At 37.6% G+C, this 24,187-nt stretch overlaps 2 protein-coding genes and 1 long non-coding RNA gene across 4 annotated transcripts; 1 reads left to right on the forward strand and 2 right to left on the reverse strand.

Annotated features, from left to right (window-relative positions):
- Positions 1–2,327: 2,327 nt before the first annotated feature.
- LOC114467867 (uncharacterized) lies at positions 2,328–3,423 on the reverse strand. The gene is made up of 2 exons (XR_003674584.1): positions 3,358–3,423; positions 2,328–2,888 (listed from the first exon to the last, which is right to left on the reverse strand). It is a non-coding gene; the product is annotated as an uncharacterized LOC114467867 (long non-coding RNA).
- A 7,852-nt stretch (positions 3,424–11,275) lies between these two features.
- LOC114468692 (germ cell-specific gene 1-like protein) lies at positions 11,276–19,034 on the forward strand. The gene is made up of 5 exons (XM_028455722.1): positions 11,276–11,579; positions 13,311–13,358; positions 14,494–14,646; positions 17,563–17,674; positions 18,737–19,034. Exons 1-5 carry the CDS (start codon positions 11,276–11,278, stop codon positions 19,032–19,034), a joined length of 915 nt encoding a protein of 304 aa, XP_028311523.1.
- A 3,205-nt stretch (positions 19,035–22,239) lies between these two features.
- Positions 22,240–23,629, reverse strand: LOC114467826 (protein NATD1-like). Of its 2 annotated transcripts, none has more exons than XM_028454285.1 (3): positions 23,346–23,629; positions 22,596–22,714; positions 22,240–22,516 (listed from the first exon to the last, which is right to left on the reverse strand). In XM_028454285.1, exons 1-3 carry the CDS (start codon positions 23,488–23,490, stop codon positions 22,400–22,402), a joined length of 381 nt encoding a protein of 126 aa, XP_028310086.1. In that variant the 5' UTR covers positions 23,491–23,629; the 3' UTR covers positions 22,240–22,399. The 2 variants fall into 2 exon arrangements, with proteins under 2 accessions (XP_028310086.1, XP_028310085.1); XM_028454284.1 differs by having other exon boundaries at positions 22,596–22,717.
- Between the last annotated feature and the right edge of the window lie 558 nt (positions 23,630–24,187).

A 24,187-nucleotide genomic window follows, 5' to 3' on the forward strand; every position in this document is an offset into this window, starting at 1 on the left:
TCTTTATTGGTTTTCCATGAAAGCGACTCAGAGTCATAGTAAGGAAACCTTTATTTGCATGTTACAAACACAGCTTTTGTTTCAAGTGCTAAAGACTTCATTTCAGAGCATCAAACAGGTCACTGTGGCTGAATGATCTTGAGGACTTGGATCCGTTTAGGATCATAGACACATGTCTCCTCCAGGCCACTTTTTACCATCCCACATTTGGCCGGCACCCAGGCGCTGTTGTAACCGTTGTAATGCCAGACCTTCTGAAGTGGGTGACCCTGATAATAGATTTCCGCCACCTTTCCAACACTGACGAGGGCCCTAATTACCCTTCTATCTTCCTCAGGGTGATGGATGGGGTAGCGGCTTGCTTTCTCTAGATCCCTGCTGAGGTAAACACCACGTCCCAACATCCCGTCTTCTGATTGTTTGAAACCAGAACGTTGGATGCTCTGAGCGGCCATGCTCGTGGTGCCGTGATACATGATGTAGGTTTTCCCACTTTCAATTGGTGAATCTGCCTGTAGTCGAAAAGACCCAGCTGGTGGTGCAAAGTCATCCTCAGCCCACACTGGTGTCCTCCTACTACACATGTTGGTATTACTGCAGGGAAAACAACCAAAGATATAATGAACACATGAAGTTTAAATGTTTCATTTGAAAAAGTCACTTCAGAGTCTAAAAAGTCCCAGAATTTGTTCACAAAGTAACACTCTACATGATATGCATGATACTTTATCAGTCAAGTCGCTAAAGGAGAAAATAAAAAACTTTCAGTACAGTCTGTAATTAACATGTAAAAGTCCATATATGTGCCAAAATTCTTTTTAGGTAATTATGGAACAAAAATGTCAAACTTTTCTTTCTAAAAACACAAACTTTGATGAGTTTTATGGTGTGAGGAACAAAGCAGTTGATTTACAGTAAATAGGCACAACCTCCCCTCATTTTAACAGAACTACTGATTTCCTGCTAAGAAGTTATTTCTCTGCTATGAAACTTTACACAGTTTTCTCTCTAAAGCGCTGACGTGTCAGTCGCTGTTAGAATCTTTAGTGTGATGTGAGACGTACCTTAGTTGAAGTCCAAACAGCAGTGAAGGTTAGCTCTGCTTCAGCCTCAGATAAAGGAGTTCAGATAAAGTAGGAAACGCCATATATGGATTTCCACTGCACACTTTCACTTTCATTTTTTGTCTCACCGTGTGGAATATTTTTTTTTAAAACATATTGTAGAAACACATTTAAGTAAGGCAAGGCAAGGCAAATTTATTTGTATAGCGCATTTCATACACAAGGCAACTCAATGTGCTTTACATGATAAAACAGTGCAACAGAAAACATTCAACAGCTTAAAATCAATAAGAACATTAAAGTCGGCAACAAACAAAAACAAAACAAAAAAGGGATTTAAAATCATCAACAAACACATGACATCATCAACATGACCAAAAATCTCCCTCTCAATCATACGCAGTAGAGAAAAAAAGTGCCTTTAAGTTTGATTTAAAAATGTTCACTGCTGCAGTTTGTTCCACTTCTTTGCAGCATAACAACTAAACACAGCATCACCATGTTTACTGAGAACTCTGGGCTCCACTATCTGACCTGTGTCCATAGATCTGAGAGACCTGCTGGGTTCATACCTGACTAACATCTCACTGATGTATTCTGGACCAAACCCATTCACAGATTTATACACCAGCAGCAGAACTTTAAAGTCTATTCTGAGGCTGACTGGGAGCCAGTGTAAAGACTTTAAAACTGGAGTAATGTGTTCTGACCTCTTTGTTCTGGTTCCCACAGTCCAATAGCATCATAGTATGTGAAGTTTAATCCCTGGCCGTGCTAAAAAATAAAGTTTCTTTTGCACATTAAGAGGCTATTTTTGGGTTTTTCCAATTTCAACTGCTTCTCGTCAACTCGTCAGGTTCTTTGTCCTTTGTAAGTAAAGCCATTACTTACCATTCAAAGCCCATTTAAACCTATAACAGACCTTGTTGGTGCCTTAATGTTCATTATAGTGATATTTGCACTAGTTTAAGGAAAGAATATTAATGCATGTTATGTATTTATTTAATTGTGTGCATTAGTTACCTTTTAAAACTTACTGATATAATATGGCTTCATAGTGCTGACTGAATGTGTTGATCCCAGTGTCCCTTTGCGTCTTTATTCCTGACTTCAGATTTTTAATGGAAAGTCACACGATTGAGGTCAACGTTTAAGATGCTATCATTTACTAATATTCATATTAATGTCTTTTAGCAGAACATTTTTGTGTGTGTGTCACTGGAAACCAACTCTTTATTGGTTTTCCATGAAAGCGACTCAGAGTCATAGTAAGGAAACCTTTATTTGCATGTTACAAACACAGCTTTTGTTTCAAGTGCTAAAGACTTCATTTCAGAGCATCAAACAGGTCACTGTGGCTGAATGATCTTGAGGACTTGGATCCGTTTAGGATCATAGACACATGTCTCCTCCAGGCCACTTTTTACCATCCCACATTTGGCCGGCACCCAGGCGCTGTTGTAACCGTTGTAATGCCAGACCTTCTGAAGTGGGTGACCCTGATAATAGATTTCCGCCACCTTTCCAACACTGACGAGGGCCCTAATTACCCTTCTATCTTCCTCAGGGTGATGGATGGGGTAGCGGCTTGCTTTCTCTAGATCCCTGCTGAGGTAAACACCACGTCCCAACATCCCGTCTTCTGATTGTTTGAAACCAGAACGTTGGATGCTCTGAGCGGCCATGCTCGTGGTGCCGTGATACATGATGTAGGTTTTCCCACTTTCAATTGGTGAATCTGCCTGTAGTCGAAAAGACCCAGCTGGTGGTGCAAAGTCATCCTCAGCCCACACTGGTGTCCTCCTACTACACATGTTGGTATTACTGCAGGGAAAACAACCAAAGATATAATGAACACATGAAGTTTAAATGTTTCATTTGAAAAAGTCACTTCAGAGTCTAAAAAGTCCCAGAATTTGTTCACAAAGTAACACTCTACATGATATGCATGATACTTTATCAGTCAAGTCGCTAAAGGAGAAAATAAAAAACTTTCAGTACAGTCTGTAATTAACATGTAAAAGTCCATATATGTGCCAAAATTCTTTTAGGTAATTATGGAACAAAAATGTCAAACTTTTCTTTCTAAAAACACAAACTTTGATGAGTTTTATGGTGTGAGGAACAAAGCAGTTGATTTACAGTAAATAGGCACAACCTCCCCTCATTTTAACAGAACTACTGATTTCCTGCTAAGAAGTTATTTCTCTGCTATGAAACTTTACACAGTTTTCTCTCTAAAGCGCTGACGTGTCAGTCGCTGTTAGAATCTTTAGTGTGATGTGAGACGTACCTTAGTTGAAGTCCAAACAGCAGTGAAGGTTAGCTCTGCTTCAGCCTCAGATAAAGGAGTTCAGATAAAGTAGGAAACGCCATATATGGATTTCCACTGCACACTTTCACTTTCATTTTTTGTCTCACCGTGTGGAATATTTTTTTTTTAAAACATATTGTAGAAACACATTTAAGTAAGGCAAGGCAAGGCAAATTTATTTGTATAGCGCATTTCATACACAAGGCAACTCAATGTGCTTTACATGATAAAACAGTGCAACAGAAAACATTCAACAGCTTAAAATCAATAAGAACATTAAAGTCGGCAACAAACAAAAACAAAACAAAAAAGGGATTTAAAATCATCAACAAACACATGACATCATCAACATGACCAAAAATCTCCCTCTCAATCATACGCAGTAGAGAAAAAAAGTGCCTTTAAGTTTGATTTAAAAATGTTCACTGCTGCAGTTTGTTCCACTTCTTTGCAGCATAACAACTAAACACAGCATCACCATGTTTACTGAGAACTCTGGGCTCCACTATCTGACCTGTGTCCATAGATCTGAGAGACCTGCTGGGTTCATACCTGACTAACATCTCACTGATGTATTCTGGACCAAACCCATTCACAGATTTATACACCAGCAGCAGAACTTTAAAGTCTATTCTGAGGCTGACTGGGAGCCAGTGTAAAGACTTTAAAACTGGAGTAATGTGTTCTGACCTCTTTGTTCTGGTTCCCACAGTCCAATAGCATCATAGTATGTGAAGTTTAATCCCTGGCCGTGCTAAAAAATAAAGTTTCTTTTGCACATTAAGAGGCTATTTTTGGGTTTTTCCAATTTCAACTGCTTCTCGTCAACTCGTCAGGTTCTTTGTCCTTTGTAAGTAAAGCCATTACTTACCATTCAAAGCCCATTTAAACCTATAACAGACCTTGTTGGTGCCTTAATGTTCATTATAGTGATATTTGCACTAGTTTAAGGAAAGAATATTAATGCATGTTATGTATTTATTTAATTGTGTGCATTAGTTACCTTTTAAAACTTACTGATATAATATGGCTTCATAGTGCTGGCTGAATGTGTTGATCCCAGTGTCCCTTTGCGTCTTTATTCCTGACTTCAGATTTTTAATGGAAAGTCACACGATTGAGGTCAACGTTTATGATACTATCGTTTACTAATATTCATATTAATGTCTTTTAGCAGAACATTTTTGTGTGTGTGTCACTGGAAACCAACTCTTTATTGGTTTTCCATGAAAGCGATTCAGAGTCATAGTAAGGAAACCTTTATTTGCATGTTACAAACACAGCTTTTGTTTCAAGTGCTAAAGACTTCATTTCAGAGCATCAAACAGGTCACTGTGGCTGAATGATCTTGAGGACTTGGATCCGTTTAGGATCATAGACACATGTCTCCTCCAGGCCGCTTTTTACCATCCCACAGTCGGCCGGCACCCAGGCGCTGTCGTAACCTTTGTCATGCCAGACCTTCTGAAGTGGGTGACCCTGACGATCGATTTTCGCCACCTCTCCAACACTGACGAGAGCCCTAATAACCCTTCTATCTTCCTCAGGGTGCTTGATGGGGTAGCGGCTTGCTTTCTCTAGATCCCTGCTGAGGTAAACACCACGTCCCAACATCCCGTCTTCTGATTGTTTGAAACCAGAACGTTGGATGCTCTGAGCGGCCATGCTCGTGGTGCCGTGATACATGATGTAGGTTTTCCCACTTTCAATTGGTGAATCTGCCTGTAGTCGAAAAGACCCAGCTGGTGGTGCAAAGTCATCCTCAGCCCACACTGGTGTCCTCCTACTATACATGTTGGTATTACTGCAGGGAAAACAACCAAAGATATAATGAACACATGAAGTTTAAATGTTTCATTTGAAAAAGTCACTTCAGAGTCTAAAAAGTCCCAGAATTTGTTCACAAAGTAACACTCTACATGATATGCATGATACTTTATCAGTCAAGTCGCTAAAGGAGAAAATAAAAAACTTTCAGTACAGTCTGTAATTAACATGTAAAAGTCCATATATGTGCCAAAATTCTTTTTAGGTAATTATGGAACAAAAATGTCAAACTTTTCTTTCTAAAAACACAAACTTTGATGAGTTTTATGGTGTGAGGAACAAAGCAGTTGATTTACAGTAAATAGGCACAACCTCCCCTCATTTTAACAGAACTACTGATTTCCTGCTAAGAAGTTATTTCTCTGCTATGAAACTTTACACAGTTTTCTCTCTAAAGCGCTGACGTGTCAGTCGCTGTTAGAATCTTTAGTGTGATGTGAGACGTACCTTAGTTGAAGTCCAAACAGCAGTGAAGGTTAGCTCTGCTTCAGCCTCAGGTAAAGGAGTTCAGATAAAGCAGGAAACGCCATATATGGATTTCCACTGCACACTTTCACTTTCATTTTTTGTCTCACCGTGTGGAATATTTTTTTTTAAAACATATTGTAGAAACACATTTAAGTAAGGTGAATCTATTCTCAGCTATAAACAGTTAATACTTATTTTCTTGTTTTCATTTAGTTTTTTCTCTTCCATTTCTAATACTTTTGCAAAAAATAACTTTTTACAAGTTTCCCAAACATGTTTTGGCTAAATCTCACATACTGTATTTACATGTAATTTGTCTTTGTAAATGGGTGATCAGAGAGACAGAAATGCCAATTCCCACACAAAATCGAACGTCAAATGTCACGATATGACGGGTGGTCTAAGGTTAGCTTTAGCAAGTGTGATGCGTGCAGATTTTGTGCTGTGAATTATTGTGAAAGATAATAGTTAACTCCATTAATCATATGCTCATATAACATGTTTGTTATGATTTTAGGGAGTTTAATATAGGCCAAGTGCCATCACCACCAACTTTACCAGTTCTGAATATAAGGGAATGGAAAAACATGGGTGTGTATTTACCAGAGAGTTAACTGGAAACAATAGACCAGGGATCTGCAACCTCTACTCTCAAAGGAGCCATTTAACCTCATCTCACCCCGAATGAAGTCCTCCTGGAGCCGGAAAAATACTGCCTCAATGTATACAATACAGTGTATTAAAATCTATACAGTTAAAATTATTTAGAATAATGTTTGATTTAATTTGATTTGATCAAGTAAATGGCAACTTAAAAACAGTTTAAAATAAAATAAAATGAATTGACAAAAAAATAACAACGAAACCGTGTCTTGCATCTTCAAATTCTTACGCATTTCAGTTTACATGAACACAATTTATATCGATAATATTTTTTATGTTAATGTATTTAATGTATTAATGCATGATCATGTGGTCAACACTTGCTAATTGCTAATTTCTTGCCGCACATAAAGTATGCATATTTAACCGGCACATTGGTAGTTAAAAGAATCTGTTCCCACACAATTAAAATCTCTGTTTTCTTCCAGAATAGTGTTTTTGTTGGTTTAGTTTCTTACCAGGGATTTAAAACTTAAGGTTTACCACAGGTGCAGGAAAGTTGATGGTCTGTAGATGTTGCAGGAGATGAAGTAGGAAGGTGCATAACGTGATTTATTTTTAAGTTAACAAATTGTTATATCATGATTTTATTTGTCATTATTCATTAATAGCCTCTGTAAGAAAATAACTCTTTATTTCAGTATTTTTTTTAAAGCTATATGGAGCCATGGCAAAGGACTCAAAGAGCCACATGAGGCTCCAGAGCCACAGGTTGCAGACCCCTGCAATAGACTAAACAATCAAGGCCTGTGTGTGTGTGTGTGTGTGTGTGTGTGTGTGTGTGTGTGTGTGTGTGTGTGTGTGTGTGTGTGTGTGTGTGTGTGTGTGTGTGTGTGTGTGTGTGTGTGTGTGTGTGTGTGTGTGTTTCAAGGTTATTTGACATTGTGTGTCATCTCTTGGGTTTGGCAAACCTGTTTTTTTTTTTTTTGGTTTTATGGTTTTTTATTGGGTTCTTTTACACATTTTCTTTTTTAAATTAGTTTTTGTTTTTCTGTTCTCCTTGTGACATTGCTTCCATTATGTTCTTTTACTTATGTTTGCTCTTGTAGTTCGTTCCTTTGTGTTTTCTCATGTTGTTTGTCCTTCTAGTGTTGTTTCATTTTGTTGTTTCTTTGTTGTTTTACCAGTGGTTGTTTCAGAGATTTGGTGTGTGTGAGTTTTGTTTCTGAAAAAGCGAAACATACACTCCGGTGAAAATTAATTTTGTGTGTGTGTGTGTGTGTGTGTGTGTGCGTGTGCGTGTGTGTGAGAGAGAGACTTTTGTTTCTGAAAAAGTGAAACCTAGACACAGGCGTGTCCTGTGTTCCTCTTTTGTTCTTGTTTTCTCAACCCAACAACTCTGGTATTTATCATGTTTGTGTTTTTTATATATGAAAATGGACTTTCAGTGTGTTAAACTAAATTTTATTTAATTTAAAGTACATTTTGAACAAATGTATACCTTAAAATACAACCATTTGTCTGGATGTGACGCCAAGTCGTTGATTTCGGTGCAGTGTTAAAATTAGGTCTCACCTGATTTCTCTGCTTTTCCTCTTTATTTAGGTTCTTATATTTTCCTCATCTTCTCCTAAATTTGCTTTCATTTATTACCACAGACAACACAACACAAGGCGCCTTGTAATGCGTTTAAAGCTGTTATTGTTAAGGAAGAGTTTGACTTGTTCAGAAAGAAAGAGCACTGAGTAGCAACGTCTTTGATGCACCTGGGTTGCTTGGAGACAAAGTTTGCTCCTTTGCTCTGCTGAGGGTGTTATCTTCAGGTAATGTACTGTAGCTTGCTAATGCTAAGTTGCTTACAGGTCACCTCGACATCAGTGCCAGGAACTTTAGTCAGCATTAATGCAAGATGGTTTATATTGTAAAGTTGAATAAGTGCAAGTATTATTACTAGTGGTGGGACTCAATTAAAAAAAGAAATCTAATTAATTAGAGACTGTAATAACTAATCTTGATTAATCTAAATGAAACGCCTAACAATATTTGACACGAGAAGCAAGGTTTTTTTGATTGAAAGGGATTTGACGACTGAATCAATGAAAACAATAAATGAGCTTAAACAACAATCCGTTACGTCTCTGCATGATTGAGAATGTGTGTAATACATGTTTCCACCTGCAGGTGGTGGTATATCTTTGCGTAAGCAGCAGTTATTAGAAATCAGACTGATTTAGTAAACAAAGGGAGTAGCGATAATGAATGAATGAATGAAGCTGATAGGAGATTTCCTGGTTTAGAGCGCGCTCTGTTGGGATAGTGATGGATTACTTCCTGCTGGTGGTCGACTGTCTGTTTACTCTCAGATGGGATTATGGGACCTCACTATGATAGTCTGAGGCCAGATTACGACACCATCTGCTGTTGTGGTGCCAAACCCACAGAAAATGAAGGCAATTAAAGAAAGGAGTGGCATGATGGCGTCACTGCTGACACTCGTTGCTCAGATTACCCTGAAATCTTTACATAATTGTTTTACTCATCAAAAATTGAGCATCCTGATCTCCTCTCGGGAGGAAAGGCACATCTGTCACACACTCAGCGTGTACTGCAGCAGGTGTAGTAACGTTAGCAAAGACTCATTGTCCACCCGGATTCATGCTCCCACTGAGTGCTGCTAGCCTAGCGCTTTGTAATTCCTCTACATGGAAGCTAATGTTGTCAGTAATCTCTTTATTACTCTGATGCTCATGTAGTTCAAATCCAATCCAGGAGGAATTAGAGGACGATGGTGGATGATGTATGGAAGAAGATACACAGATCAGCCATTACATTATGAACACAGACAGGTAGAACACACTCATTTCTATCCTGTGGGTTTGTGTTGTGAATACGGACAGGATTTAAGGCTGGGCTTCACTGCTGGAAAGGTATAGCCCCAGTAGCTCCTCCCTCAATGACTTTTGTTTTATTGACCATGTAAGTCACAAAATAAACATGCCATTGATTTGCCAAACCTTTAAGTTCGTGAAAAAGCCAGAAATGTGTTGGGAAGTCACTTTGGCAGAGTTTTTGGAGGCTTACGCAATAAATGGCGGTAAGAATGAAGTTCCTTTAGGTATAGTAGCCTACATGAGGCTGATACCATGTGACACATGTCTGGGTATTCCGTACCTGCTCCTTGCTGTTCTGTCCAGGGCCAAGCTGAAACCTAGAAAGCTGTTTGGTCTTTAAATGACGTCAAGTGACCTCCCTTCAAGTAACTCAGATTGTCTAATTCCAGCAACTCAATCGTGCGATCTGAGTCGCTAAAAGTAGGTCAAAGTGGAAAATTTTGAACTTTTTAAGCATCTTTGAGTGACGTTGTGACGCGACATCCAATCGGCAATAAGTTTCTCCACATGTCACTCCCTCGGTTGTCACGTCACTGGGGTAGATGAAGCGATGAAGCAAGAAAAAGTGCAACTATGTTAACTCAATGACTGCCAATGACGTCTGAAGATTTCAATTATGTTTTTCAGTGGGAACGGGTGCAGTAAAGCCTTATGCAACTTCCATTTAAAGATCTTACTTGTAGACAATATTTTATTGAGCCAGCAGGTGGCAACAGTACTCTTTGGATGAGATATTAGCGCTGATAGCAGAGGTAGAGGAAGAAGAAAAGGCGTTTGCGTGTCTGAAAATGGTGCTACAGTTCCCAGCAGCTCATAGCAGCGCACACTTGACCAGACTATGTCTGGACCTAACTGGACTTTTGTGGACTATTTAGAGTGTCATGATCATGAGGAAAAAGGATTTGAAAAAATGAGTCAAATTGTCAGCGTGTCTGGGTCAAGGAGGAAGTTGCGTGTGTACAGTCTGACGGAGGGAGAGACTTGGAGGAAGGCCAAAATACAGTAAGAAAACCTTTCAACTCTGACCCAGATAGCAAAATCATCAATCAAAAGCCCGATCTCAGGATTGTTTTTGTAGTTTTAGAGAAGGAAACCAATGTTGAGGTGTCCCTAAAGCAAAAAAAAAAAAAAATAATGGCTTGAAATTCACCAACAGGTTTTTTATAGAAAAAGGCTGTTTTTTACAGATTTTTGCTCTGAAACTGGTGATTTGTGTAAAACTTGCCTCTATTCAACTGCTGATTACGAAAGAAAGAAACAAGCTAGAAACATTTTTACCCAGTGAGCTGGGTAGCCGTTTTGAAAATGGCTGGCAGTAAATGAGTTAAGCGAGTCATCACGAGCGATTTATGCAACTATAGTCGCAAAAGTTGCGTTAGGTGTGAACGCACCTCTAGTTTGAGAATGAAATCAACAAAAGTGATTTAAGACCTTACGTAAGGAAATGACTTGTCAGTTTGTGCTACAGGGAATAAAGAGGAATGAATGAATGACCTGAGGACGCTTCCGTCTTCTCCCGTTTGCCTCCTCATATCAGAGGCAAAGATTGGTTCTGCACACACACACACACACACACACCCACACACAGATGGATTTTCGTCAGAGACTGCACATGATGTCACAGAGGGAAGAGCGTAAAACACACTTCTTAAATCTGCAGAACGATCAGGGTAAAGTGACGAGGTTGTTCTTGGATTGGAAACCACACCCTAGTGAAATTCTGCTTCTTTTTTGTGTTTGTGTTCATGTGAACTATGATCTGTGATGGATGATATCACTGGTAATGACTTGTGGAAGGGGAGGAGCGATGGGTTGGTCAAGCAGCACCAAGGTAAACACAGGACGAGTAGAAAGGAGGCAGAACAAAGATGGCCATGGCTTGGCATCGTCTCTGTGGACTCTCTGAGGTCCGGCTCCGCGGTCCCAACCCCGAGGTGGCAGCACATCAGCGACGGAGAGACGCTCCCTGTTCTCACCCAAGGATTCCCAAACGCCAAGAGATTATGAAGATTTGATACATCTGCTGCATCTGCGAAGAGCTGCGGCTGCACATCCACTGACAGGATTAGTTGCCTTTTCATCTCTCGTCCTCCGGCCGGGCCTCAACCATGAGGCTCGAGCACGGGCGGCGGGCTTCCCTGGCGCTCACCCTCAACTTTGTGGCATTTGCGTTTGCCTTATCAGCGGTGACCACCAGCTACTGGTGCGAGGGGACCAGGAAAGTGGCCAAGCCGTTCTGCACGGGGCCACCGGCCAAGGTCAAGCAGTGGTTCTGTATCCGCTTCAACAGCTCCAACATCAACGACAGCCGCCTGGTGCAGTACATCTTTGAGACGGGAGAGGAGAAGTTTCTCCTGAGGAAATTCCACACGGGAATATTCTTCTCCTGCGAACAGGCGGCCGACATGAACGGTAGGAAGTAACGCCGGAAGTGAGGAAGCAGGAAGCAGCAAGGCCTTAAAAAGTTTATTGTATTTTATTTTTTCAATTTAATTTTCATTTATATTATATTTATATTTTTTTAACATGTTTTATGATCTTTATTCTTTTGATCCTATTTTCTTTTTCTTTTTTTTTACATTATTTTTTTCCTTAATCTTTTCTTTATATTATTTTATTCTTTTTTGTTTTACTCATTTTTACATTATTTATATGTATATATTTTTAAAAAAAAATTTACCTCTTTTTTTTATCATATTTTCTTCCTGGATTTGTGTGTTTTTATCTTTTCCCAGACATTGTCTAAATCTTCAAACCTTTCTACAACATATCCTGTAGAAAATGTCACATTTTTTACGTAAATATTGCATAAACGATCATTAATAGCATTTAAACCTGTAGCTTGTCAAAGGACACTTGGAATATTTACATTTTTAAACACAGCTACAAACATTTTTTTTAATACCTTTGAGGTGTTTGGCAACGTTTCAATGCGATCACAAAACTAATTCCCAGTGAAGCCCTGAGATTGCACAAACACACACACAAAAAAAGCAATAAAACGGCACCAAACATAGAAAATGAAAAACTGATTGCTGCCCAAAGGATTAACGCTGCAGCAGGTAAAAGGGAAAAAATTCAACATGTTGTATAATAACTCAAGTTTAAGCTTAAAGGTCCCATCAAACTTAACATCCACATTTGACGACGAAATCCTTTCTAGAAACGAGCAGCGGTGAAGGAAGCCCTGAGATCTCTTGAGCTTTACGGTTTAAATGCATCGTTGGGATTGGAGCAGATGCTTCAAACGCACTGTTCACAGCCCCCGGGTGTGGAATTGTGAGGTTGTGTTTAAACCCAGCACAAGCTTGCAGATTATAACCATTTTTTTTTTCCTTTGACTGCGAGTCGCTGTGGTTGGTTCTGTAAGCTGTGGTGATGAGAAGATGGTGAAGCTCGACACGCTAGCAGTCGGCAAACCAACCAAAGCCCCTCCCACAAAGGAAGTTTATTCCTTAGTTATAGGCCCTCGTGTGAGACACAGGCACAGCGATGTGCTCTGAAGGCCACACAAACAGGAAACAATGGATGTATGTAAGAATTGTTCAGAAAAAAAACCTCAAAAGCACTTATAGGAAAATCCGCTGGCCTTAAGTTGTAGAGATAGAGATGTACAACATGATCCTTTTGTCAGGATCCCATATTTTGACACCGAATTACTGATTGTGAACCTTATTTGAAGTCACGTGATATAAATATGAGCACGTAACGTTCCACTTTAAAAATAGAGGTGAAAGTAATGGATTACAAGTACTCACGATACTGTAATTGAGTTGTTTTTACAGGTACTTGTACTATTTCTAAATCAGGAATTTTACTTGTACTTAAGTATGTTTTAAAAGAAGTAAAGTAATTTGTTACATTAATACACCCAACTGTTATGAAGAAAATAGATACTGTATATTTTTGTTTTAAAATGATCAACGGACATTGTGAAGCTACAAAAAATGAAATGACCAGACAACAATCAAATACATCACATCATAGCCGACCAATCAGATTAAACTTTTGTGTTTCTTCCAGAATATTATGAAGGAGTCCAAATTTCTACGCTTTTGTCACACGTATTAAGAGGTGTGACATTGACAGTGTGGATGTTTTAAAGTTCATAATTACTCTTCTGTTTCTTCTTCTCGTCTCTAGGTTTTGACTGTCGGGACTTTTCTGAAATTGCGCCTGAAAATGAAAGAGGTTCGTAGAAAATTGCTGCGTTTACTAGTCTAGTATAACATTATATACCATCTTTCTCACTTATGTTGTACACACTTTTACCAAATCATATATATATATATATATATAAATTATAATTACCAGAGATGGGCATCTATTATTAACATTATGAACAATAATGTCAGCGTTTAAAAAAACGATACATTTGAACATTAATACAGGAAAGAACAAAGGGTTAGGTGTGTTTTTGGAGTCATTTCTTGTATTTTGTTGTTGTTTTTTAAGTTTTAAGTCATTTTGTAAATATTTCTTTTGATTTTGTGTTTTTGGGTTACATTTTGGTTGTCTTTTTGTATCTTTTTCAGTTATTTTTATGCATATTTTTGGTAGTTTGTGTGTTTTTGGGGTAAATTTGTGTAATTGTTGTCATTTTGTATATTTTTCTGTTATTTTGTGCATATTAGAAGTGGTTTCTGTGTTTTGGGGGTAATTTTGTTGACTTTTTTTGTCATTTTGTGGGGGGTTTTCTGTCATTGTTGTTGTTTTGTATCTTTTTCAGTTATTTTTGTGTGTTTTTGGAGTACATTTTTGTAATTTTGTTGACTTTTCTGTCATTTTGCCAGTTTTCTGAGTCATTTTGTGGGATGCACATGTTTGGTATTGCGTAAATCACAATATAGTTCAGATCTAGACCCTAACCTCAAGTAGTTCAAATCAAAAATTAGTTGTTTGGGAAGAATGAACTTTGTGTTTCTTCTTCAGTTTATGTAAAAAAGAAGATCCACACTGTCACAGTATTAGTATTATTATGATTATATTATTATATGTTTATTGTGGTGATTTCCTGCTAATCTTTGAGGTTGTCTCTTATTCAAAGGTGTAAATATGATGAGGGTGAAGCTTTGAAACACATAATCTTCTTTTGACAAAAGAACAGAACCACTAAACCTCATGTCCAGCTTTTCATTCAAAAACACAATCTGACCTGGTTCCATGAATCCAGACGATGTGGTTCAAACGTGCAAACCTTTAATAGAGGCGAGCGTGTCAGGCCTCAGACCAGATGGATTAGCCGTGAGGATGGGTGGGGGAGTGGGGGGGTATTACCAGGACAGGTCCTCATCATCCCACTGCTGTGTCTGCCTCACACACACAGGCGTGCTGTGGCTGTGTATCGTTGCTGAGAGCTTGTACCTCACCTTGCTGTTCATGGGTGGAGCCCTGATGACTCTGGAGCAATGTCCCTGTTTCAGTGTCATGAACAAGCTGAAGCTCAGTGCCTTCGCTGCCATGTGCACCGCCCTGTCAGGTAAACACTCCTTTATTTAAACAGGTGAATCCCATTGAGACAACAAGGCCTTGACAACAAAAGCGATATTTTGTAGTCAAGACATTGTTGTCTCAGTTTGGACAACATATTCATTTATTTGTTCATTAAATCCCCTTTAGCTTCCATTGTGCTGGTTGCTAATCTTCCTGGGGTCCATAAATAAAAGATTCTAGTACATATAAGAACAAAAAGAAAGAAAAAACGACAGTTAAAAATATAAAGGAACATTAAACTTAAATAATAATAATAAAAATAAATAAATAATAGAAATACAACTGGTTTCCATCAGTGTTTATTTACTAATAATGTTTCCTTTTTTTTTCTTCGTGTTTTAGTTAGTTTAGCATCCTTTGACCAGTGCTATGTTTTTCGGTTAGCTTAGCACGTATTGACCAGTCCAAAGTGTTTGGACTAGCTTAGCATGTAAAGACCAGTCCCATGTTTTATGGATTAGCTAAGCATGTATTGACTAGTCCAATGTGTTTCGGTTAGCTTAGCATGTATCAACCAGTCCCATGTGTTTGAGTTAGCTTAGCATGAAACGACCAGTCCTATGTGTTTGAATTAGTTTAGCATGTAATGACCAGTCCCATGTGTTTGAGTTAGCTTAGCACCCTTTGACCAGTCCTATGTGTTTGGGTTAGCTTAGCATGTATCGACCAGTCCCATGTGTTTAAGTTAGCTTAGCATGGAACAACCAGTCCCATGTGTTTGAGTTAGCTTAGCATGGAACGACCAGTCCCATGTGTTTGAGTTTGCTTAGCATCCTTCGACCAGTCCTATGTATCTGGGTTAGCTTAGCATGTATCGACCAGTCCCATGTGTTTGAGTTAGCTTAGCATGGAACGACCAGTCCCATGTGTTTGAGTTAGCTTAGCATGGAACGACCAGTCCCATGTGTTTGAGTTAGCTTAGCATCCTTCGACCAGTCCTATGTATTTGGGTTTGCTTAGCATGTATCGACCAGTCCCATGTGTTTGAGTTAGCTTAGCATGGAATGACCAGTCTAATGTGTTTGAGTTAGCTTAGCATGTAACGACCAGTCCCATGTGTTTGAGTTAGCTTAGCATCCTTTGACCAGTCCCATGCGTTTCAGTTAGCTTAGCATCCTTCAACCAGTCCTATGTGTTTGGGTTAGCTTAGCATCCTTTGACCAGTCCAATGTGTTTGGGTTAGCTTAGCATGTATCAACCAGTCCTATGTGTTTGGGTTAACTTAGCATGTATCGACCAGTCCCATGTGTTTGAGTTAGCGTAATGTCTTTCGACCAGTCCAACATGTTTGAGTTAGCTTAGCGTCCTTCGACCAGTCCCATGTGTTTGGGTTAACTTAGCATCCAGCAACCAGTCCCATATGTTTGGGATAGCTTAGCATGTAGCCTTACTGTCTCCTCAGGGTCAGAAAGTGTAAAAGGGCGTGGCTATTTTGTCTGTATTCAAACCATGACTCAGCAACAATAGGAGGTACTTAAAACCTATATTCCCCTCTAAAACATATCACACAGCTCACATTTCTTTTAGCCACTGGGAACTTAAACTTAGCGTAATCACATGCACAATAATAAGGTTGCTAATCAGCCACAGAACTGAATTTTTGACAGTTAGAACACTTAAATCCCATCTTTGCTCTATTCTAATGCTTCTTTCTACTCATTATATATATATATATATTTTACATACAGTATGTCACCAGAATCTATTGTTTTCACCATCGTACTGCTCCGTATGACCCTGCACATTTAAATATTTTTTTAAAAAAACTCAAAAAACCGTAATTATTACAGATATTGAAAGTCTCTCATATTGAACACGTGTGGACTGAGGGAGCTTTAGGTGAATCTTTGTTGCATAAACTGAGTGAGAAAAGGAGCAGGGCAGCAGGTCATGGCGGCTGACGGACAGCGATCGCTCACTGCGCTGCGTCCACTCGCTGCCGGGGAGGATTTACTGGTTTGTGGACTAATCGGATTGGAGCCCGAGCTGTGGTTTTGGGCTGTTCCAGCCAAGACCTGCCCAGAGGAGCTCCCTGCACCATCCCCCCTGTTGTTCTGAGTTAATCCCAAGAAAAGCAGCTGTGGACAGGCCGAGCGCTGGATGAGGGCGAGCCACTTCACCTCAACGACCATCCAAGCCCCAAACAAAGAACTCATTTCATTTTTTAAATAAACTTTAATAAAAAAACGAGCATCTTTTATAAAGATTTAATCAAACTAACACCAACGGTATAAAGAAATCTTTCACAATAAGAGAAAAGTTAGTTTAATGTGACGAATATCTCAGGCGTAAAATCCAAATTAAGTTCTCAGTCAATAGCAAAACTAGTTTGTAATAGTTTAAACCCATAGAGGACAGTCACTCTTACATTATTAATACAAAATACGCCAAACTGAAATATGTCAAGATTTGGCCCAGGATTTATTCAACAGCACTACTTCATAATATTTCATTTTGTTTGTTTCTGTTCTGTTTTCTTAATAGCTCGATTGTAGTATTTATTTTTATTGTTCATTGGGGACTAGGACTTGTCGAACAAATCAAATGTGTATTTGAGTGAGACTTTTGAGACTTTTGTTGAGATTTGTCTATTCATTTTTTTTTTATCTATTTTTTTTTGTTGTTTGTTCAAAATAAATAAATAAAAATAACAAATACATTTTTTTCAGCAGAAAAAAATAGTTTTTTTTAGGCTTTGACACTGGCATTTATCTGTTTGAAAATACATAATATCAAAAACCATGTACTTTTATTTTGAAAGCTTCACACTTTCAGGGAGTAAATGAAAGTAATATTTTTCACAGATTAAAACTAATTCCCTGTATAGTGTAAAATTTCTTATTGTTTTATATTCATTTTGAGTTTGTGGAATTAAAAAAAATAACCATTTTCATTTTTTCAGGCCTTTGTGGGATGGTGGCCCACATGATGTTCACCACCATTTTTCAGCTGGCTGTGGCCATGGGACCAGAGGACTGGAGACCCAAGACCTGGGACTACAGCTGGTCCTACGCGTAAGATACTCACTCTAATAACTAGTAATCTACATCAGACATGGGTTAACTATTATCACACCACAAGAATATGATTTTGTGTTTTGTGTGTATTAATGTGTATATTTGTTGTGTTTCTAGATTCATTTTGTGTATTTTTGTAGTAATTTTGTATATTTTTCTTTAATTTTTGACTCATTTTGTGGTTTTTTATGATGTTTTGTGTGTTTTTGTTGTCATTTTTCTATCATTTTTGTGGATTATTGTTGTTGTTTTAATTATGTATTTTTTCAGTGATTGATTTATAGTCGTCTTATGTGTTTATGGAGTAATTTGTGTATATTTGTTTTCATTGTCTACTTTTCTGTCATTTAATGTGTTTTCGGATTCATTTTGTGTGTTATTGTCATTGATGTATTTTTCTGTGGTTTTGTATATATTTCTCAGTTATTTTTTTACAGTCATCTTATATTTTTAGGAAGTAATTTTGTGCATATTTCCTTTTTTGTGTGTGTTTTTGGATTCATTTTGTGTATTTTGTTGTTTTTTGTATGTTTTTCTCCCCAATTTTGTGTGTTTTGTTGTTTTTATTGTCATTTGTTATATTTTTCTATCATTTTTGTTGTTGTTTTGTATCTATTTTTAGTTATTCATTCGTAGCCGTACTTTGCGTTTAATTAATGTGTTAATTGTGTTGTTATTGTCTATTTTTCTATTTCATGTGTTTTTGGATTCATGTTGCATATTTTTGTTGAAGATTTCTATATTTTTTTCTTTATTTTATGTATTTTTGTTGTAATTTTGTACATTTTTTTCTCTTGTTGTGTTTTTGTTGTTGTTTTGTCATTGATTTTTTTTTTGTGTCTTTTTTACTGCCATTTTGCATATTTTTCAGTTTTTTATTTGTAGTCGTCTTGTGTGTTTACGGAGTAATTATGTGTACATTTGTTGTCCTTTTTTTCTGTGTTTTTTTGTCTTTTTGGAGTCATTTTGTGTGATTATTTTGGGGGCCAGACATGAAAGTGTCTTTTTCTTTTTAAAAATACTGGATTGACAGCGATAGTTTGGTGTTTTTCCCGCCAGGTTGGCGTGGGGCTCCTTCGGCACGTGCATGGGCTCTGCGGTGACGGCGCTGAACCGCTACACCAAGACCATCATCGAGTTCAAGTACAAGCGGCGAAACATCGAGAAGAGCCTGATGATCAAGCAGAAGATGCTGGAGTTGGACCTTCCTGAGCAGATGTGGGACATGTACCTGACGGCGGACGCCGAAGCGCCGCCAGAATTGCCGGCCAACGGCCACAAGCCATCGACGGGGAGCGCGTACGTGATGGAGGTGCAGGACCACGTGGCAGAACAGCAGGGGGAGGCGTACTGTTAGGACTGGAATGGATTTAAAGTGGATACACAATCTACAATCACTGCCACTAATACACACACACCGACCTCAGGGGTGTCACACTCAAGAGGGCCACAGATTTTATGCAGAAAAATAGGTGATTTCAACATTATTGTGCCCTAGTTTACATTTCTACATATACATAAAATACAAAATATATAAGAAACCAACAATATCCAAGCAGTAAGTGACACATATCAGTCCCAAAAGGGTCTTCACTTTAAATTTCCTAGATTTTGTGACTAATTTCTTTTAAATTCAGGGACGTATGTCATAATTTGAGGAAAATTGAAGGATTTTGTAAGAATCTTTAGGTTTTTCTTCAAAAATGACTGTAATCATGTGATATAAGCACTGGGAGTGTTGAGTTTACACAATGATTCATGTTTCCTCAGTAATTTTCACGTTCTCCTGCGGACCGAATCAGATGCTCCAAAGGACCGGATTTGGCCCCCTGGCCATAAATTTGACGCATATGCGTCAAGTGGACAAAATCTAAAGATAATATGTTAAAGTTTCATTTTATTCAGGCAAACTTTTTTCAGGAAATTTACTTTGATCTCCCTACATGTTTTGACTGCCAACTGTCAGTCTTCCTCAAAGGCATCTGCTGATCGCTTTGATGTGTCCATATGAGTTACTTTTGGGCATGGCCTGCTTGATAGTTCTGTCTGGTTGGCCACGCCCCCTGTCGCCTGATGAACTCTAGAGAAGAGAGTCCCAAGTGTGGGAGAGTCTCTTCAAAGCGATCAGCAGACGCCTCTGAGGAAGACTGACATTTCACAGTCGAAACATGTCACAAGTAAATTTCCTGAAGAAAAGTTGTCTGAATGGATGAAATCGTATTATTATAATCATATTATTTAAAAAAGAAGACAAAATCAACATGTTGGAGTTAAAATCTAAAGATATAATGTGTGTAAATATATGACACAACAATGAACTCCAAAAATACATACAACGCACAATTTGTCCTGCTAATTATTCCCTCACAATATCAAAATAATTTCACAGTTTTGAATTAAACAATGAGAAATGTTAATCAGGTTTGATTAGTGGACTACAAACATGGAGGTGTTGGCAACAGCTACTATATGGAAGCGGATTAGGGCCAATTTTGATGGAGAAAATAAATTTGGGCAAATCAAGGATAAAGTTGAAATGTCGAGATTAAAGTCGAAAAAACAAGATTAAAGTTCAAATTTCAAAAGGAAACTCAAAATACAATATTGTGATAAAAGTCAAAGGTTTGCTATTAAAGTCAAAATTACAGAAGCGGACTAGGGCCCCCTAGACTCCCAATTTAGTTTATTAAATTAATTTACTGTGATGCTCAACATGTGGCTCTTTGTCTTCATTTTAATTATTATTTTCCCAGAAAACCTTAAAAAGGGAAACTTTTTAATCCCTTTTTACAATTTTCTTTGGCCGTTTTGCAACTTCCTTTGTCTCATTTCTGCCCCTTTTCACAAACATTTGACACTTTTTAGTTTTTTCAGATTTTTGCTTCTTTTTGCCAAAAAATATCTCTTTTTTTTCTTCACTTTTCATTCGAATATACTACTTTTTGCCCAATAAATAACACTTGTTTCCCTTTATCTCTACATTTTGCCTTGTTTTGTTTGACATTTTTGCTCTTTTTCACTATTGTTTGCCACATTTTGCTTGTTTAAGCTTCCTTTTGCCATTACATACCACCTGGTTCCTCTTTTTTGACGATTTTTCCTGACTGCTTTCGGCCCATTTTAGTCACTTTTGACTCTTTTCTTGCCACATTTTTGCCACTTTTGGACCATTTTTTGCCACCAGTTACTAATTTATTGTCACTTAATTACACTTTACTCATCGCTGCAAACTCTTTGTTTACCTTTTCTGAACGGCAGCGTTGTCAAATGGCGGGATTCAACAGTTTAAAAAATGAGGGGGATTTTCACGAAAGTGCGTGTGTCGCATCCCCTGCATCTCCCATGGATGAGACGCGCCTGATCTTGACATTTTATTTCAACTTTATCCTCGACATTTCGTCTTTTTTCTTGATTTGCCCAAAATTATTTTCTCCGTCAAAATTGGCCTTAGCCGAGAACAAAGGTTAGAGCGGAAGAGTTAGCGTTGTGGCTAACGTTAGCTTCGGAGACTATCTTTAACATTCAACTTTAATGATTCACAATATAATGTTTTAATCAAATCAATAACAAAATCTTTCCATGGCTCACATTTCACATTGTGAGGCTTTCAAAGGGCTTGAGTTATTTATTTAATCTATATGTGATGGTTTCATTTGAAATCTCATAATCAGGTGAAACACTGCCCTCTATGGGAGAAAGAGTGAACAACATCTGTCACTGACCAGTAAAACAGCTGCATTTCTCTCTGAAGGATGTTCCTGAAAATAGAAAATTAAAAAGCTTTTTGTATGAAATGTGTTTGTTCCTTAAATAGATCTTTGTTCTATAAAGAAGGAATGATTTGAACCCATAAATAAAAAGGAATATCTACGTATTTGCTTTTCCTCTATTTTTCAGTTCTTTTGTGTACTTCTGTTTTGTGATTTTGGAGTCATGTTTGTGTGTATTTGTCATTGAACATTTTTTCTTATTTTGTGTATTTTTGTTGCAATTCCCCCTCCCCCCTTTTGTGTTTTCGTTTTATGTATTTCTGTTTGTCATGTGTATGTACATTTGTTATCGTTTTGTGTTTTTGATGTCAATTTGTATAATTTTCTCATTTTTTGTTTTTATTTTAATTGTGCGTATTCTTTTTTTCTCCCTTCTTTTCCCATTTTTCTATTCTTGTAGTCGTTTTGTGTTTTTGTTGTGTCATTTGTATTTCGTTGTCGTTCAGTGTATTTTTGTAAATTTGTGTGTGTTTTTTGAGTCATTTTGTACATTTACTTTGGGGGCTGCACAAATAAGTCTGAAGGCTGCCTGTTAGAGTTGTAATCAGGCTTTAAAAGTGAGAACCATCACGACCCGAGCCCAAATTAAGCAGATTTTTAGCTTGATTTTATATAGAATCAAACCAGAATAATTCAAGCTTTTTCCAAAGTCCCTAAATTCAATTTATTTCAACTTTATTTATCATTTATGAACTCAACCCTGGATTTTCTTACTGCATCGTATATGCGTTTCAACAACAAGGAGTCTGTATCCACAAACCTTTCAATGTGACTTTCAGAGAGAATAGACAGTATTTTAAAAATATGTTTAATTAAATGTGTCGTCGTGTAAAATAATATCTACACAGGTGGATAAAACATTCATTTTCAAAGTGATAAATTATGCCGTGGTTCATTTGTACATCCCGTTTACATCAATTACATGTTAGTGCATAATTTCTGTGTTTTTCAATCAGGGGAGGACGTGCTGCTTATACAGCTGCTGTGGATGCTCTTCTATATATTTCTTTATGTACCAGCAGGACACGTGAGCCTTTAAATCCTCCTTCACCACAAAGTCTAAAGCAGCCTGTGAAAAAAAAAACAAAGAATACACATGTGACAAATCTAGATAATGTGTGCATTACACATACATACACACTTCTCACCTGTGACAGTAGAGCTGCAAACCCATGACCTCTGAATGTCTCAGGTACAAAGGTGGACATCAGATCCACCTCCTTGTCTGCAGTGAATCTGTACAGCAACACTGCACTTTCAGCAGCTTCTGGAGACCAAAAGGACATGATTTTATACAATCTGTTATTTAAATAATGCAATTTCATGCTCTTGGTTTTAGTTTATATTACAAGCTTTGATTTTCAGTGTTAAAGCATATTTGTTCAAATAACCGTTTAGAAAGACAATGCTATTTTTGAAAAGACTGGAAAAAAATTCAATTTGAAAATATAACACAAAACTCCAACACATAATAGACTAATTTAAGTGCTGTTTACCTGTCTGTTACTCCTAAACTCAGTATACATTAACTTTAAAAAGATAGAAACAAAGTCAAATATTAAAGTAGTAATAATGCCGAACACTTTAAATGATCATATTCTATTTTTCTAATGTGTAACTTTTATCACATGTTGTGTATTATCTTTCAAAAACTTTAAAGTATTCCTTTTTAGCTGAGTTTTGTCATAACCCTGCTCCTCACAAACATTGAAAATGAGTCAATTTTTAAGACGTAAGTTATTCAAAACGGTTAAAAAGTGTACATTTCGGACATGCTTTGTGAATATAAGAGATTAATAAAAACCTTAAAATCCGTCTAATAAGGCCATACAGAGACAGCGGACTTTCCTGAAGTGGTACGCGGGACGCGCAGCCTCTCTTCCGGCTATGGTTCTTACCTTCTGTGCTGACGGTGAATCGGTGGTTCAGTCGGTCGTGTTTCACCATTTCCAACCCGCTGGAGGAATGCGTGCGGAGGGCGGTGTGGCCGGATGTCAGCCGGGGGGTGAATAAAGTAAGTCTTGAGAGCAATTTTAAGGCCATATTAATTTCAAAATAATAATATTAACAACCACAAACACCGAAGAGGACAGCAGGCGTTCTTTCTCATGTCCGCTAGGGGGCGACAGACACCAAATCAATCATTTACTTGACCTCTTAATCTTCATTTTGTGTCTTTTTAGATCAGTTATTCTCAAACTTTTTTGGCTCAAGTCCCCTTTTTCTCTTACTTTTGAATCCAAGTACCCTACTACAACTACAACGTTTTTCTCTCGAATCTGTGAAAAAAACAACTATTTCATAGAGCATAATGATGAATGAATGAGTGTTAACACACATTTTGTAAATAAAAGGAATAAAACAGTATTTAGTTCTTCCTGAATAGATTGATTTCTATAGTTTTTGTCATTTATGGTCATCTCCCACCTGGTGTGGGATCAAGACTGACCTTTGTGTTTTTAGCTCATGTTCTAATCAAGATCATTGTGACATTTTCTGTATTTTGTTGTTGTTTGTCTGTTCTTTTTATAATTCAGTGTATTTTCATCTTATTTTGTGTGTTTTTGTTGTTGTTTTTGTGTGTTGTTGGTATTATTTAAATTATTCTCTCGGTGTGTGTGTGTGTTTTTGTGTCGTTTGGTTGTTTCTTAAGTTATTTTGTATGTTTCTTTGTTATTTTTGTGTATTTTGTAGTGATCGTGTATATTTTTCTCTGATTTAGTGTGTCTTTGTTGTCGTT

This window comes from Gouania willdenowi, chromosome 8 (assembly GCF_900634775.1).
Source record: "Gouania willdenowi chromosome 8, fGouWil2.1, whole genome shotgun sequence".
In the NCBI taxonomy this organism is placed as follows: Eukaryota; Metazoa; Chordata; class Actinopteri; order Blenniiformes; family Gobiesocidae; genus Gouania; species Gouania willdenowi.